The sequence below is a fragment of the Colletotrichum scovillei genome (genome assembly GCF_011075155.1).
Source record: "Colletotrichum scovillei strain TJNH1 chromosome Unknown Contig00003, whole genome shotgun sequence".
NCBI classification, from domain to species: domain Eukaryota; kingdom Fungi; phylum Ascomycota; class Sordariomycetes; order Glomerellales; family Glomerellaceae; genus Colletotrichum; species Colletotrichum scovillei.
In genome coordinates, this window is record NW_023336261.1 from 1,074,868 (window position 1) to 1,091,727 (window position 16,860).

The 16,860-nt window shown below is 51.4% G+C and overlaps 5 protein-coding genes across 5 annotated transcripts; 4 read left to right on the top strand and 1 right to left on the bottom strand.

Moving 5' to 3' along the window:
• Positions 1-1,179: 1,179 nt before the first annotated feature.
• On the top strand, positions 1,180-2,484 carry HER10_EVM0003381 (oxidoreductase; the record flags this gene model as incomplete). The annotated part of the gene is made up of 2 exons (XM_035473059.1): positions 1,180-1,967; positions 2,034-2,484. 2 exons carry the CDS (start codon positions 1,180-1,182, stop codon positions 2,482-2,484), a joined length of 1,239 nt encoding a protein of 412 aa, XP_035335831.1.
• Positions 2,485-2,707: 223 nt separating this feature from the next.
• On the bottom strand, positions 2,708-4,251 carry HER10_EVM0012045 (uncharacterized protein; the record flags this gene model as incomplete). The annotated part of the gene is made up of 6 exons (XM_035481449.1): positions 2,708-3,021; positions 3,083-3,540; positions 3,651-3,774; positions 3,843-3,969; positions 4,024-4,138; positions 4,193-4,251. 6 exons carry the CDS (start codon positions 4,249-4,251, stop codon positions 2,708-2,710), a joined length of 1,197 nt encoding a protein of 398 aa, XP_035336632.1.
• Positions 4,252-5,775: 1,524 nt separating this feature from the next.
• On the top strand, positions 5,776-7,265 carry HER10_EVM0003739 (uncharacterized protein; the record flags this gene model as incomplete). The annotated part of the gene is made up of 6 exons (XM_035473403.1): positions 5,776-5,955; positions 6,041-6,416; positions 6,481-6,601; positions 6,650-6,714; positions 6,763-6,793; positions 6,854-7,265. 6 exons carry the CDS (start codon positions 5,776-5,778, stop codon positions 7,263-7,265), a joined length of 1,185 nt encoding a protein of 394 aa, XP_035335860.1.
• Positions 7,266-8,201: 936 nt separating this feature from the next.
• HER10_EVM0000429 (uncharacterized protein) lies at positions 8,202-9,881 on the top strand (the record flags this gene model as incomplete). The annotated part of the gene is made up of 2 exons (XM_035470212.1): positions 8,202-8,322; positions 8,392-9,881. The coding sequence occupies 2 exons, from the start codon at positions 8,202-8,204 to the stop codon at positions 9,879-9,881; spliced, it is 1,611 nt and encodes a 536-aa protein (XP_035335562.1).
• A 5,302-nt stretch (positions 9,882-15,183) lies between these two features.
• HER10_EVM0001990 (uncharacterized protein) lies at positions 15,184-16,663 on the top strand (the record flags this gene model as incomplete). The annotated part of the gene is made up of 2 exons (XM_035471721.1): positions 15,184-15,462; positions 15,533-16,663. The coding sequence occupies 2 exons, from the start codon at positions 15,184-15,186 to the stop codon at positions 16,661-16,663; spliced, it is 1,410 nt and encodes a 469-aa protein (XP_035335703.1).
• Between the last annotated feature and the right edge of the window lie 197 nt (positions 16,664-16,860).

The following is a 16,860-nucleotide window of genomic DNA, read 5'->3' on the forward strand; positions in this document are numbered from 1 at the left end:
GTGCTAGTACCGTAGGAGTGACACAGATGTCGAGAACACCTCTGAAAAATGACACTGTAGCACCCTGATGGAAAGAAGGAGAGTAGCGGAAACCCAGCGACGTGGTTCGGGCTCGTTCATCTTATCCGTCATATACCCTCATGCAACATGGCCCCTTGTCCGCCCCCAATAACCGGTTTCCTCTCCGCCGGAGACGAACGGCAAAGCCGAGCGTGGAGGCTCAACATCGATCTACCTTGGCAACACCTGACTCCCGTGTTGCGTATGCCCATCGCATGGTCTCTGTTGGTCTTCTTTGCTAATATCCGGAGATTAAGTCTGCCCTCCAAGTCGGATGGCACGTTGCCAAGATTGCTTGCCGGGTGCTTGACAGAACCCAAGAGATCCCTCGGAAACGCCCCCAGTCCAATTTTGAATAATGCTTCCCATTGGAGGGAAAACTCCAGGCTATTTGCGAAGCCGAGACATCAGGGGTCTCTGTCGAATCAAGTCCCAGCTCAACGCCTGAGGACCGTCGTTGACCTTACGAGTCGTGCGCAACCATGCCAGGTAAATCCAGGCTTAGTGCCATAGAGTCTGGGGTAACGATCTACCGTTTACAAGCGGGTGGCTGGAATAGCCAAATTGAGAGAACACAACAAGGGGGTTCATCTGGGCTGACGTTGCACTTATTCCCACTTCTTCCCCAAACTCTCTCCGCACGCTACTCCCTCCAGATGTCTAGTCCTCGGCTTACCCCAGTATCCCCGACATTTCCGACATTTGAAGCGGAGAGCCCCCGCGTTCCGCTACATCTTCTCCCCGCAGTGTGGGGATCGTGAGTGTCGAGTGACTGGTCCATGAGTCGGGCATTCAAACCCCCGCGCCCAGAAACGGGTTGCCATTTTGGCTAAATTCGGGCGTTTGGGGTATCTGATCCCGAGTAGGATTCCTGACGGGGGCCGTCGATTGCATGAGATCTCGCGGATTTTGAGTGCCATCTGCCGAAGTCATGACGATTGACGACTCCAATAACGCGGGCGTCTGTCTCTCAATAAACTCGCCGTGCCCATTACGATTCATCGTTTAACAAAGGACACCGCAGTGTACTTGAATCTATCGCTTCCTTGCACTGGACGTTCCCATACCCGGCCTCTTTCAAGCCATCGACACGACCTAAGCACACAACCGACCTCTACAATGGGCGAGTCAACGCAAAAGAAGCGCTATGCCATCGTAGGCACCGGCGGCCGATCGGGCTTCTTCTACACAGCCATTGCAAAGGACTACAGCAGCACTTCAGTCATCGTCGGTCTCTGCGACACGAACCAGACGCGCATGAACTATGCCAACTCAAAATTGAAAGAACTCGGCCACGGCGAGGTCCCGACCTACATCGCAGCCAACTTTGACCAGATGATCAAAGACACCAAGCCGGACGAGGTCATTGTCACAACCATGGACCGTACACACAACATCTACATCGTCAGAGCAATGGAGCTAGGCTGCAACGTCGTCACCGAGAAGCCGATGACCATCGACGCGCCGCGGTGCAGGGAGATCTTCTCGGCCGTCGAGCGGACAGGCCAAAAGGTGCGCGTAACGTTCAACTACCGTTACGCGCCGCACAACACAAAGATCTTTGAGATTATCAAGTCAGGCGCCATTGGCAAGGTGACGAGCGTGCACTTTGAGTGGATGCTCAACGAGAACCACGGCGCCGACTATTTCCGCCGCTGGCACCGCGACAAGCGCAACTCGGGCGGTCTCCTCGTGCACAAGTCGACGCACCACTTTGACTTGGTCAATTTTTGGCTTCAAACGAGACCACAGACGGTATACGCCCAGGGCGACCTCAAGTTCTACGGACGAGAAAACGCCGAGGCGAGGGGCGTGACGAAGTTTTATACCAGGGCGCACGGGAGCGAAGCGGCGAAGGACGACCCATTTGCACTGCAACTGGACCAGAACCCGCAGCTCAAGGCGATGTACCTCGACGCAGAGCATGAGGATAGCTACTACAGAGACCAGAGCGTGTTTGGCGATGGTATCAGCATCGAGGACACAATGAACCTGCTCATCCGATACCGCAACGGCGCGGTGATGACATACTCCCTCACGGCATACGCGCCGTGGGAGGGCTTCCGCGTCAACTTCAACGGCACGGGTGGTCGCCTTGAGGTCGAGGTCGTGGAGAAGAGCTACGTGAACTCTGGAGGTAGCCAAGCTTTGGAGGGCGCGATTGAGAAACGGACGATGCTGCTTCGGCCGCTGTTCGGTCCTCCCCAGGAGATCGATCTGGGCGAGGCGAAGGGTGCTCATGGAGGTGGAGATCTCGTTCTGCTTGCGGATCTGTTTGGTGAGCCGGTGTCTGACGAGTACATGCGAGCGGCTAGTCATATTGATGGTGCCGCATCAATCTTGACTGGTATTGCTGCCAATCGGTCACTGGCAACCGGACAAGCTGTTAATGTCGATGACATCCTGGTGGTGCCCGAGAAATAAGTAACACATGTATGAAGGCCAATGATTCAATTTTGTGATAAATATGCAAAGCAGTAGGATAGAATGAACAACAGATAGATACACATATGAGCAATGACACTACCTCGAGTCTTCATCACATTGTCCAGGCATCTACAAGGACCCGATAAGTGAACGACCTAACTATCGGTATGAGAGAACTAACGTGGAGCATCGATTGATACGATAACGCTCTTTAATCGTGCTACGCTAACTCACATTCTATCAAACTTTCGACGCCATTGCCGCCACCATAGATACCTAAGATTCTCAAACCAGCCTTCTCTAGGAGACTCTGCCACTCCACCCGAGTACGCTCCTTGCTACTGACTAGCGTCAACATCATGATATCCTGGCCAGTGTTCTGCCAGTCGGCACCGGTGTCGGGGATGCAGTTCTCATTGACCAACAACCTGCTATATCCAGGCTTCATCGCAGCTGTAGTTCGCGCAAGAATCTCTTCGCACTTCTTGTCCGGCCAGTCATGAAGGACCGAATGCATATAATAGGCTCGGGCACCTGAGTGCGGGGCGCATTAGTCTTGGATATCTTGTACAATAGATGAAGTGGGCGGTCTCACCTTTGATAGGCTGCTCAGTGAAGAAGTCATGTCCCATCCTCTCAATCTTTGCGTCCAGTTTCTCGATCTGATTGATAATGGTTGGAAGATCCTGGACCACAAGCCTACCAGGGGCCTCGGGATGCTTTCTGCGGAACTCATCAATGTCATGGCCAAAGCTTCCTCCGACGTCAACAAGGAGCACGTTGTCTTGAGAGTCGTCAAAGCCGTCGACCAACCGGTGTTTCACGGGGTAAATGCCTTCATCCATCCAGCTTGGTCGGCCTTGCCGGTATGCGCCCATGTGCTGTGCGAATTGCATCTCGTAAGGATGGTTTGCTGCGAGCCAGCTGAAGCAGTCGAGTTTGGTCTTGTATCCGTATTGTAGGGGTCCGTTGAAGACATCGTTGGGCTCGCGGTATTTGGTCTTCTTAGCAAACTCGTGAAATTTGGCTAGGGACTCCATGCAGGCTCCGGCGCTGACGATGACAAGGGTCAGCTTACATTGTAGATTCGCAGAAAGGCACGGGTAAAAGAATCTAGTCTTTATTCAAACGGATTGGATAATCGAGAGGTATAGATCACTTACACACACGGGTAGCCAGCGCCCATGCTGGTGATAGTGAGCGCATCTGAGAAGTTTGTTGACTTGTATTCGTCCGGTCCAGTCTCAGTGATGTAAAGCGTCGCGCCGAGATGTCGCATTATTCGTCCTGGATTACGAGAAAGGGAGTCAATATAGACTCGGTGAGGGAGTAACGTCCTGTGGGAGATGACACACCCAAAAGAGCAGGATCGTGTCCTAATTTCAGAGCTAGATCAGACACGTTTTGAGACTTTTTGCTCTGTGATAACAGAGCAAAGAGACCCGAGTCAACTGCGTATGTAAGGGCCGTGAAAGCGGCTGGCTAATGGGCGATGTTTAGCTAGTGCGTTGATGTTCAAAAAGAAGGCCATCTTACTTGCGCCCAGCAGTGCTTGATAATGGTCTCGCGCGGTGTCTCCAATGCATGCACCAACAAACGAGCGCTCTGCAGCATGCTCAGGCGTGCAGTGTTATCACCTTCAGCAACTGCGCTGGTAAGATTGGCAATGTTCTTCACATGTTAATTCACGCTTGGAAGGTCGCACGCGGCCAAGGCAACAGATATGCCAACCTCGCGAGGTATATCGCTTGGGATAGAGCCCATGATGACCAAAATGCAGGGTAATGAGTTCAGATGTTAGATTGATGATGCAATAGAGAGTTGGGTTTAGGTATAAGCCGAGAGATGGAAAGAATCGAGGAATCGAAGGAGGATGGAGGGCTAAAGGGGCAAGGTTAAGTTTCGCTGTACACACTTGTTGGCCATGTAGATATATGGAGTACAAATTATCCAGCACAGCAAAATGAAGAGGCACCTTCTAGTTGTGACAAAGCCGCATGAGAGAACGACGTTGGTCTGGAACCATATAGAATTACAAGGCCGAACATATGAGTTGAGGAAGTCCCGCACGACACGGCGGGGGCGAAGAGTCAATTCAACATGGGTTCGCGACATGGTATGCATGTGAGTGTCCGGAACCTTCCTCTTACTATCAATATTTCATGGATAAAGTATACATAGTAGGTACTTTCAGCAGATGTCTGAGATAGGCACAGTGAGTTTGCAGACCGTGTGTCCATGAATGGTTGATACTCCGTCCCCAGCACCAGGAACTGAGGACCCATCGGCGTACGTATGTTTGTTGGATGGTCGTGCTCTTAACCCTGTTCCAACACCGACCGAGATCCAATCCCTAGAATTCACGCGATTTACGTTTTGTTGTCGAATGAACCTAATTCGTGGAAGCGTTCGAGCCAATGAAACTGCCCGGGAGGAGCGGGCAAAGATTCAACGCGGATTCTTTCGACTTAGATTTTGGGTCAGCGCATGGAAAGATGAGATCACTCAAAATGCTGCGTAAGTTATCTATGAGGACCCCAGTCAGAGACACCAAGCAGCAGATGTTGTTGTTTGCTGTTGGTTCTGGAGTCTTTCGACACGATCGCCTGATTGGCAACGGAATCCATGCCGGGTGGAGAGGAGCGAGGGACCCCTGAACATTCGGCGGAGCTGCTAGATGCTCTGCACCAAGTCCGGGCCGACGTTGCGCAACTAACAGCCCACAATACCTCGTTGGTTAATGTCCAACCAATACGATACCTTTCTTTCAAGCAGGTTCTCCTGATTGAAAAAGGCAATCAATATCGAAAACGGTAGTACCCACACCAAATGGACGGCAAACTGGTTACGATTACTGTAGTCTCGAACTTGCAAATGGGTAAAAGCCTCGGGTGTACTTGACCTAACCCTTGGAACGTTGTTGGGATCATTAGTACTTATGTTGTCAAGCGACCTTCTTCTCTTGAATTTTGGACCAAGGATGTACGGACCGGCTCAGGTGAGAATACTTGCATCTGCATGAGGCAGTGGACGTCGCCACCGGATCCCCCTTAATCAACATTTTCCCAACCGCGGCACCTCACTCTGCGAGCCTGATCCGATTGTTTCTTGGCCCATATCACCGCAGGAAACCTTTAGCGGAGACGTTGGAGCATTGTCTTTTGTGTCTCGCGTCCAGACCAGAATCTTACTTCCGATGGAGTGAGTCCGAATCCCATGTTTGGGGGCACTGGGAAGTTTCCAGTTTACTAGTATCTTTTGGCCGGAAACCCAGCTCAGTTCTTCAAGATGACAAGTCCGGATTCGACTACAACGTCCTACTCAACAGAAAATAAAGGACCTGGAATCATTTTTGCGATATGTATCATTGTCGGCATCAGCACTATCTTCGTCGCCATGCGGCTGTTTATTCGCATCAAGATTCTTGGACAAACCCATTTAGATGACCACCTTACTGTTCTTTCTCTGGTTCGTTCAATAAATCCCTTCCAAGAAGCAATGCCTGACTCATAAGATGGCCAAATGTTGAGCTGACACATCGCAATTTGGCTAGCTCCTCAGCTACACGACGATAGCTCTAGAAATTTGGGCCATTCGATGCGGTAATGGTCGGCATGCGGACACCCTCTCTCAAGAACAGCAATCCGCGGCAATCCTGTCCACAATATCAGGATTTCCTCCAAACGTCCTCGCATACACTGTACCGAAGTTCGCCGTCGTGGCACTCCTCGTGAGGATATTGAATCCAGGAAGGATACACCAAGTAATGCTCTGGGGCATGGCGACGGGGTGTCTGGTGCTGGTGTCCCTCTGCACCATCATTCTCTTTGCTCAGTGCACCCCTACTCGCGCTCAATGGGACTTCAAAGTGACTGAAAAGAGCTGTTGGAGTCCGTGGGTTCTCGTAAACGTCGCGATTTTGACAGGAGGTTAGTGTTCGGTCCAGTTCACGGTGCTTTCGACGTGGCTTTCGCTGACTGCAACCCGACTAAGCATACTCCGCCGCGCTTGACTTATACCTTGCAGTCTATCCAGCGACGGTTTTGATGCGACTTCAGATGAATATCAAGAAGAAAGTGCTGCTCTTGGGATTGGATCGATGTATGACGGCAAAGTTCAATGCGTCTGTTTTTCATTATGGCATGTCTGACGGAACCCTCAGCTCTTGCTTCATCTCCATTTACAAAAGCACAAGACTACCATCTCTCGCCAGCAAAGACTTCACGTGTAAGAGACACTTCACAAGCATCCTCGTGCTGACTAACAACCGACTAGATGACAGTGCGGAGCTTGTTGTGTGGACCATGTCAGTAACGAAAAGATTTGGATTGTTTAATTAGATATGTCCAGCTAACAATCTTGGTAGTGTAGAGGGCAATACTCTTATCATCGCTACCTGTATCCCAATTCTCGGGCCTCTCGTAGAATTGGCTCTTGGGCGACGCGTCCTAAGTTCGACAGATCGAAAATATCAAAAGCAAGGTGACCCAATGGGATTGCGGTCGGGTGGAATTGAGATGAACGGGTCTCAATCATTTCCAAGGAACGGAAATGTCGTCGGCAAAACATCAACAACTATAGCTTCGCGAATTGACATGGAAGACACGAGTAGTCAAGATAGTATTGTCGGGGCGGAGACTGGACCGAGCTCTAGAGTTGTAGGGATCACGAGGAGACAGGACATCACGGTCTCTTATGATTATGAGAGCGAACGCGCCGGTCGCGATCAGAGACATATTCAAGACAACATGAGGTCAGGAAATTGGGACTCGTCTTAGGACGAGCTACTGAACGGTACTGCCATGACAGATTGATAAGCTCAAGATTGGTAGGCTTTTATCTTTCCAGTTTGGCGACCAGACGGGAGGGTATGAGGACAAGAGACGCAATAGTAGAAAACCGCTTTGTTTGAGACAGTAGCTGGGTCAATCTCATAGACTGGAAGGTTTATCAGTTGACACATCACCACAGTATCGTATGAGAGAGACCAGACAGCTGGTGATCAGGAGCGCCCAGATAAGTGTCAGAGGTGAGTACTATACTTGATTCGACCAATTCCAACCCGCCTAGAACATCTGTGAGCTTTCAGTCCCTTTCTTCATTGTAACATGGCAGTGAACTTTTCAAAGCCAGGAAGGTTTCGGCAGGGTGTAGTCAGATTCCTGCCCTTGCATCGGAATCGGACTGTGGGGTGGGGGTGGGTAATGGAGGTGGAGGTGGACGTGTTGCTGCAACGTGAATCTACCGCGTCTACGCTACTGATTTCCTCATTCAGAATACCGAGCCAGGATCCATTCTAAAAACTGTACTCCTTACGGAGGGAGTAGAGCTGCAGATGATGGACGGTTGAAGAAGCTCGCAAGCTAGCGGAAAGGTCCTGGCTATCATTCCCGACTTCCTTGACTTATACTGTCACACCACTATGCCTCCGGTATGAGATGTTTAAGTATCCCACCTATCCATGACGAACCCCTTCTTCCTCTCAGAGAGCGACTGATACTTATCAATCCTCTTCAAGTTACTGCCGGAATTCTGCTACAATGGATGCCGCAACCCCCTCAACTGCGTTCCAGCCAGATCTAAAGATGCTGCCTTGGAGCCGTAGAGGGTCGTTTCTAAGCCTCAGCCGCACCACTCGACTTGCGCCTCCTCTGAATCTCGTGCCACAGACCGACCTCTACCTTGTATCTCAATGCGTCGCTTTGTCAGTACCCATGTTTGCTCTCCGGCCTCTGCCCGCGGGTCTTGGCCTAAATGAACCTCCCGGCTTCCACGACTCGCCGTCGCCGACCACCATCCAAGCCACAATATCGTCTATCCAATGGAGCTATGAGAGTAAGATCGTCTGTGAGGCAAGATTTCAGGACCTGCGCTCCATTCGACTCAGAGGAAATGTACCTCTAGCCTTTGATAGCGACGCTCGATCAGACCCTAGTGTCTATATGGGGATGTACGTCTTCGAGCGTCCACCATACGATGGGCTCAAAGCTGGCGTTGAGGTCACGTACAAGACCTTCCCTGGCTACCGCTTTCTTCCCACCAAGGGAAACTTGACAACTGTCAATGGCCAGACCAACGCCTTCCGAGTCAACCGCCGTATCCAGATTCAGGGCACGGATGACGATCCGCAGTGGGAGCTCATCATTCACGAGCTCGATGTGCGTGAAAATCTGCCGCAAATGACGTGGAAAGAGAATTCGTGCAAATTGGCACTTGAGGAAGCCAAAAATACCACATTTGAGAGGATGGGAGAAAAGATGGCCAAGGAATTCGATGACTTCGTTGTCGCCATGTGCCCTTGGGCAGAGGGCAAGCCAACAGAGGCCGAAGTACTTGCTAGCTATGTGACCTGGACCTCCATGGTCCGCGCAGAGCACAAGTTTACAAAAGAAGCTGTCTTGATGTCCAAGCTCTGGATGAATAAAGTCTGGAGCTGGGATCACTGCTTCAATGCGCTGGCTATAGCTGCTCTCGATCAGCAGCTGGGCCTTGACCAGCTCACCGTCGTCTTCGACCACCAAGCGCCGGACGGTCGTCTCCCCGACTCAGTTGACTGGCAGAACGTCGAGTGGGGGTTTACAAAGCCTCCTATCCAGGGCTGGGCTCTTTCCAGGCTCCTTGCCCAATTTCCGGGCATGAGTGACGACAAAGTGCAGCCACTCTACGATGCCACCGCCAGACTGACGGACTTCTGGATGGACACACGTAGAGGCGACACCTCGCGTCTTCCGTTCTGGGCTCATGGTAACGACTCTGGTTGGGACAACTCCACAGCTTTCGACAGCACGCCAATGATCGTCGGGCCGGACCTGGCGGCTTACCTTCTTCTCCAGGCCAGCTGCCTAGAACAGGTCGTCAAACGCTTACGACACGAGAATGATTCCGAGAAGTGGGCAAATATGAGAAGTTTCTTGGTCAATGCTCTCATCGAAGAATTATGGGATGGCGAGTCTTTCCTCCTCAAGAATGCTATAACAGGCGAGACCTTCAAAACCACCTCCCTTCTACAGTTTATGCCTCTCGCTGCCGCGCGACATCTACCAGATGAAGTCGTTGACAAGATGGTCACAAGCATTGTGTCCAAGCACCTGAGCGAATGGGGTCTCGCGACCGAGGAGCTCGCCTCGCCGGACTACGAGAGCGACGGATACTGGCGAGGCCCCATCTGGGCTCCCTCGACTCATCTGGTCGAAACTGGCCTGCGTGATGCTGGACGAATTGATCTGGCCGATGAGATCAGCACGCGCTTTTTGCGGTTGTGCGAGAAGTCAGGATTTGCAGAGAACTTTGATGCTATCACGGGGGAGGGGTTGCGGGACCTGTCATACACGTGGACCTCGGCGGTTTACTTGGTCATGCGACGAGAGGCCATTGAGAGGGGAGACGCCAAATAGTTTCAGGAAATAAGGGAGACGTTTGGAAACATTGGGGTGTAAGTATTGTTAAAGCCCCGGCTGGTAGCTAGGTCATGATGTAAATGCCCTTCATCCGTAGGGACTTATTGGTTGGGATAGTAGACCAACGTTAACATTCTGTGCAGGGGCTGCGACTGTAGCCACTTGACAGGCGAAACGAGAAGAAGGAAGTATTAATCAAGTCGCGGATTTCGAACATTGAAATTGATTCTTTAGTTCAGATAATTCGCGGGGTTGATGACAAAGTGGCCGCGTGCGGATTGGTGCGGCAATCGGCTCATGCAACCGAGCACATAAAGATGAGGGAATGTTGGATTCCGTAGCCGCCCAAAGCTTCCCTAGACACAATCAAGCGGACAGGCACCTGTCTGAAGTTCACGTTTCATAGTCATACTCATCCACGTTGTATATCAAAGATCTGACGAGCAATCTGTCTTCTAAAGCGTCATGTCATCCTTGCCCATGGCCTCCCAATCAGCCGAGACACCTGCGGCGACAGAACAATCATTGCACGTGTGCAGCATATGTGATAGGAGCTTCATGCGAAGGGATCATCTGAAGCGTCATAAGCAGACTCACATCACTGAAAAGCCCATCGAATGCAACTACTGTGGGAGAAAGTTCGCGCGCAGGTAACGTTGTCTCGTTTTTTCCAGACAGCTATCCATCTTCCCGGACCCTATCACCTGAAATCGTTTTGTCCAATTCCACGCCAGGTGCAGTTGACGACTGAGAAGCGTCCGACCTATGTTCTTATGTCCCTTGTACAAGTTGGTCGTATCCCTAACAATTCTTTCATAGAGACGCAGCGCGACGTCACGAGCAGCTTCACGTCGGCCCAAAGCAACCGGGCTTGAGAGGCTCCACGGCCTCATCTCGCCTCCTCAAAACATGCTCATTCTGCGCCATCTCACATATCAGGTGCTCTGGCGATTTGCCATGCAGTCGCTGCGAGGAAAAGAGTCTCCAGTGTCAATATAACCCCCCTCAACGTAGATATACTAGCTACGAGGATGAGACAACATTATCAATGGGGACTCTTAGCCATAGTCAGCAAGGATATCACCCTCGACTAGATGATGGATTGCCGGCGTTTCAACGCGGCGAGCGATATCACTCTCAAAGAACTGGTTGCTCGCGCAGTTCCCAATCTTATCCAACCAGGTCAAGGCAATCCCCTGATCATGGTACTTGGAATGAAAAGCAGAGCACAGGCTCGAACCTGGACAGAGACGCGAGTTCTTACATCCAGGACATTGAAGGAAGTCACGAGACCGAGAATGATGCTGGAATAGAGATGGATATAAGCCTCCAGGACTGCGACATGGCGCCATGGGAGGAGCCGGCTGTCAACGTAGGCCACGCTCATGTTCATCAGCCAGTCGTGCCCCAAGATGTCGCTACGACCAATGATTCCATTGCACGATCTCGGATTACGGTTACCTCACAAACAGACATTCGATCCATTGCGGGAAATAGTACCTCCAGCCCGAGAGGTTCGAACTTGGTCTCAGATCTGGATGAATCCTCCCTGAATCATCAAGATCAGATGTCAGCGTTCATCACATACATGCGCGATGGATCAACAGCCACAGATACTTCGTCTCTTGATAGAAGCTATGATACGACCAGCCACAGACAGCTCTACGTAAATGGCCGTGGTTTTCGCCAGTCGCAGGCCGACCGTGGCTTTCAAGAAAGACATGCTACCGTTCTGCGACGGGGAGTACCCGACCACGACTCTCATCCTGGTGCTTCTTGGTTGGCGGTGCTTCTGGAGGAAATCAAACAAACAAAAACTCAGCAACAAAAGTCTCGCTTCACTATTCCAGAGTCCGTATACCAGGAAATACAAACGAAGCTGCTATCAGGTGCCGGAAGGCCTTTGCTGCCCGAAAGGTTTAATGCAGATTTGGATGTTCTTCTTGGCCGAGATACGTTTGAACACCTTATTGAGCAGTACTTTGAACATTTCCATCACTTGCACCCATTCGTCGACAGGTCCCTTCTCAGCATTCCTGTCTGGGGTTGGAGTCTGTGCATTGGGGTTGCAGCTATTGGATCCCGTTATCTGAGTCTCCCCAATTTGACCGACTTTGGCGAGCAACTCTGTAGCGCTTTACACGACCTGCTGCTACGTGAGGTAGGTCTTCTACAGTTCCATTAGTAGTCTGCTGAATCCACGTCATAGCTGACATGAAATCGGTTTCATAGTTAGATTTTGGTCGTGTACAAGACTGTCTTCCTTACATACAGGCTCGAACACTCGCTGCCGTGGGTATGTGCCAAAGCCGTACCACTCCGCTGGTCAAATGTGGCTATAGCGCCATCTCTCTCGTATACAATTCCAGTCTTCAACTACAGCTCCTTGAAGAGGATGACAAAATTGGGCTCTATGTCGAAGGCCAGAGCGTGGAGCAAGTGTGGCTGGCATGGCGCTTTCGTGAAACAAGACGACGAACTGGACTTTTCATATGGGTAAGAATAGCGAGAATACCTGCTATTACCACCCTTTGTCTGGCCGGAAATGACTGACATATATGATGTTTGAAGCTTCTCGATGCTTGGCTTGCATTAGCTGCGAACCGTCCTCCAAGTATACCGTCTAGCAAACTGACGCTCAAAATGCCCAGCGCCGAAGGTTTGTGGGAAGCAGACTCCGCTCAAAGCTGGTCTAAAGCATTCGCTTCTCCTACCATCACGAAGAGTGGAGTGGACGCAATTCTGTCGGAGGAGTCTCTCCGACTAAGTGTGCGAAGTTCATTCGGCAAGCTCTGGAGCAGCCAGAGCTCTCCTCAACCTGAGAATCAACTAGGAGTCATCATCATGATACATATGCTGCTTCGCCGGAAATGGGATATGGTACAGTATTTCAGTGAAGCAGTACACCTCAAGATTACCTACAGTCATAAACTAGGCGGAAGAGAGGCGCAGCAGCAACAATACCTAGGCTCCATACCTGAGTACGCTGAGTGGAGGGACTATACCTGCGACTGCCTGGACCTTCTTCATTGGGACGCTATTGGCTTCATATCACAGCAGTCCATGTTTGAGAGTCCATCAATCCTACATCTGCACCTTTCCCGCTTACTCATACTGGCACCTGTCGAGGCCCTCCTGCGGTGCGCTCAGACAACCGCAGCTAGTACGTCCATTGACAGCCTGCCTCATTCGATATACGCATCATCCGAAGATCGGACTACATGGCATACTACAATTCTCTCCTGGGTTCGAGAGGACATGTATAAAGCCCGCCTAGCTGTTATCCACGCTGGTGCTGTCCTTTGGCACGTTAGGCGATTCTCCTCCCACCCCATCGTGGAACCATTCGCAGTCTTTCTGGCAGCGTTGACCCTCTGGGCTTTCGGAAACTTTGGTCCTCGACGTGAACATACTTGCTCCAGCTTGACCTGCAGCCAACACACGGAGCGATTTCCCTCGGGCGAGACTCCTTCGACTATCGGCCCATCTCCTTGCACAGATTCATCTGACACATCGTCACCGGCGACTGGCAACTCCAGCATAAATATGAATCAGTCACAAAATCGTCGTCCTGCATCGACACGCCGCGAGGTATCCTTGACAAAGCGTCGCATGCCACGCATGTTACAGCTTGATCGCCCGCTAGACGATGAGTTTGTACAATATTTCATCCGATATGGCGGTAATACTCAGCTCTTTCTTGAAGGTGTCGATGATCTGTGCTCTGAGGAGGGTCCCGCCCAGATTCTGCAAGAGGCATCAAGGATCTTGATTGAGCAGCCCATGTTCTGGACCATATCGGCGGGGTATGCGGCTCAGCTGGATGTAATCTCAGCCAACACTACATGTACTACTACTGAAGAATTGTAAGGGAACTTCTTTCATGAGCGAAGGGTTAATCTCACAAATCAAACTCTCATGCACTTGGCAGAAGCAAGGGATTAGCGCCAATCTTGGTTGAATGTTTGAAGTAGTAAAAGTTGAATTTCTAAATACTAGCTCGATTGTAAATGAATTCACTATCCCTTGTTCCTGATCCGGAAGCCATTCGTATCTACCGGGCCTGCTCAAGACGGAGGTCGTTGAGGCGCCCGAACTGAGCATGCCCAGTATCCAAACAACGTCTCGCATGCTGTCCCGTTTGTGCCAAACAAGCAAACCTCCAGACTCAGACGACGCCTGCAGAGGCATGGCCCTGTGTAAGTTCAGGGTAGCAATATTGTTCTCCACTTCAGACGCAAGAACCCTGCCAATGGCGCGGCGGCGGGAGCACAATTTTTGCCTCATTTGTCGGAATGCGTCGCAGGGTTATTGGTGCGTCAGAGAACCTCAAAAATCGTCAGTGGTTGTCGGGATATTCTTCTACGACCATGAGCGAGCGAGGCAAGACAAGTTGATCCGAAACTGCTTAGTATGTTCTGAGTGCGGAGGATCCTAACTGTAGTCTGACCCGCTAAGCGATGTTTTCCTCGACTACGGAGCAGACCATGGATGCAATTGCTCGTCAAGTCGCCCGTTTGGGTCAATAGTATGACATGGGGTCCTACCTACAGTCCCCAAGCCTGACCTCTACCTCCACCCCCACCCCCACCTCCACCTTCGATATAGATGGTACATCTTGCATCTTGAACATGGGTACGAAGCATTTCGGGTGCCTAGATTCACGAACATGTGACCATGATAACTACCGTTTGGCTCTAAGTTGTCAGGGCCAGTGAGCCAATGCAGGTCGGACTTCGGTAATTGTGGATTCAATATTGCCACAAGCCAGGGTGCTGCCCTTAGACCAGGCGGATGAGCTTGAATCGGACCCCAGATCCGGCGGCTCGGCCCAGCACCAAGACCCCACCTTAGTATCACGCCGGCACAGTCTTCTTCCGCCAGGTAGGGAGGTGAAGCGGAATTCAGTCCGTCCATACATGAGATTTTTTCCATGTGCCTATGTCGATCTGGAAACGATTCCCCCGCAATCACAACTCTTGCGCTCTCGCTATTGATTCAGATGGCGGCAAAGAGAGGCCAAGCTGGGCGCAGGACTTGATCGAGGGAAGGCAGGAACTTAGGCAAAAGAGAAGGCAGAGAGGGGCTGAGCTGATGATACGATATTCTACTGCTACATTACAGGCAAGCACTGAAGTGAAATGATTGTGAGCAGCATTATAAAAAGCCCTTGATTTCTGGGGATCACGGCAATCTCTCTCTTCGTGCATCAGCAAATAGCAGCATCTCGCCAGTCAAGCTTCTTTCATGTTCCAAACGATCTGAAGACACATCCTCGTTCACAGCTCGAGCTTTCACCATGATGTTCCGCGCCGTTATATGCTTGGTCACGAGTGTGACAGCCATGACTTTGACGCGTCGTGATGTCAGTCCGGACGCCATCTCTGTTGTTAACCTAGCAGTAGACCGTGGGGAGTCTCAACATGGCGCCTCGGGTGTCCTCTACGGCCTGCCACTGGACCTGAACCAGATCCCTGATAAGTGGTTTATCGACATGGGTTACGGTTATTCGCGTGGCGGCGGCTCCTCGCTGACAGCCGGAGGCCACGCATGGATTACTTCGTTTGATGACTACAAGGTAGGTAACGTGCGCTTCTGTTGTACCTCCACATACCATGTACCTCAAGAGAGAGCGCTAACAACGACAGGTCCGCATGAATGGCGTTATATCCAACTACCGAATCGTACGCAAGTACAATGGCACATACACCACCATGATGAGTGACCTCTGGGGTGCCGATGGCGGCCAGCGTGAGACAGACGGGCCCTACCCCGGTGATGGCGGCGACTGGACCCAGTGGGACGGGTTTCTCGCCCAAGTTGTCAAGGATCTGCGCGAGAACGACGCTCTTGAGGGCATGTCACTCGATATCTGGAACGAGCCCAACGGTGAAGTTTACTGGGACCGACCTCAGGCTCAGTACCACGAAGCCTGGGCCCATGCCTATGCCTACTTGCGCAAGGAGCTGCCCGACACTAAGATTGGTGGTCCTGCCGTCAATACGGATCCATCTGTCTTGAACGAGTGGTGGACCAACTTTGCCTCCTTCCTTCAGGTCAACGGCACCATCCCCGACGAGTGGGAGTGGCATGTCCTGGGCAACCCGGACTTTGAGACATCCCGTAACCTCTTGTGGGAACTTCTCGACAAGTATGGCCTGCCCCACAAGCCCATCAACATCAACGAGTACGCCCTTGACAGCGAGCAGACCCCTGTCTTCAGCGCCTGGTACATTGCCAGCTTCGAGCGGATCGATGCCAAGGGGGCCCGGAGCTGTTGGATTCCCGCCTTCCAGGCCTACGATATGCTGAGCGGTCTTCTCACCAAGCCCGGCGGTGGTGATCCCAACGTCTACGATCCCAAGAACCAGGATTATAGAGCAACTGGTCAGTATCTCGTCTACAAGTACTACGGCACCGGAATGCAGGGTCACCGTGTTGAGACACTGCTTTCTACCAATAAGGACTTTGATGTCTACGCCACCGTCGAGGGCAACCATCTCAAGATGCTCTATGGTTCTCGCCGTCAGACTGGTGAGTCCGCCATCCGTGTCAACAACCTCGACATCATCGGTCTACCATCTTCTGGCGAGACCAAGATCAAAGTCTTGGCATTCCCTTTCCCTGGCGGTCTCGAAAACGGCCGCTTTACACCTGTCGACGAGCCCGTCGATGTGGGCACCTTTGATGTATCGTACAACGATAACTTCATCCAGTTCCCAGTTTGGCCCAGTGATGAGTTCACTGCCTACGCCTTTGAGATTGCTGGATCTCGGTAAAGGGCCTATGGGTATGTTCAATTATATGAACATTTTCGGGGGAGCATCCCTCGTGTATGAGGCTCATCAACAGAAGCTTTGCAAGGAATGGTTGATGTTTTCTGCGACAACTGCTTGTTGCATGTTGCTGCTGAAGAAGTTGTGAAAATTCCTTATCCAATCCTCAAAGACAAAGCAGTCTTCAATTCTATTTGACT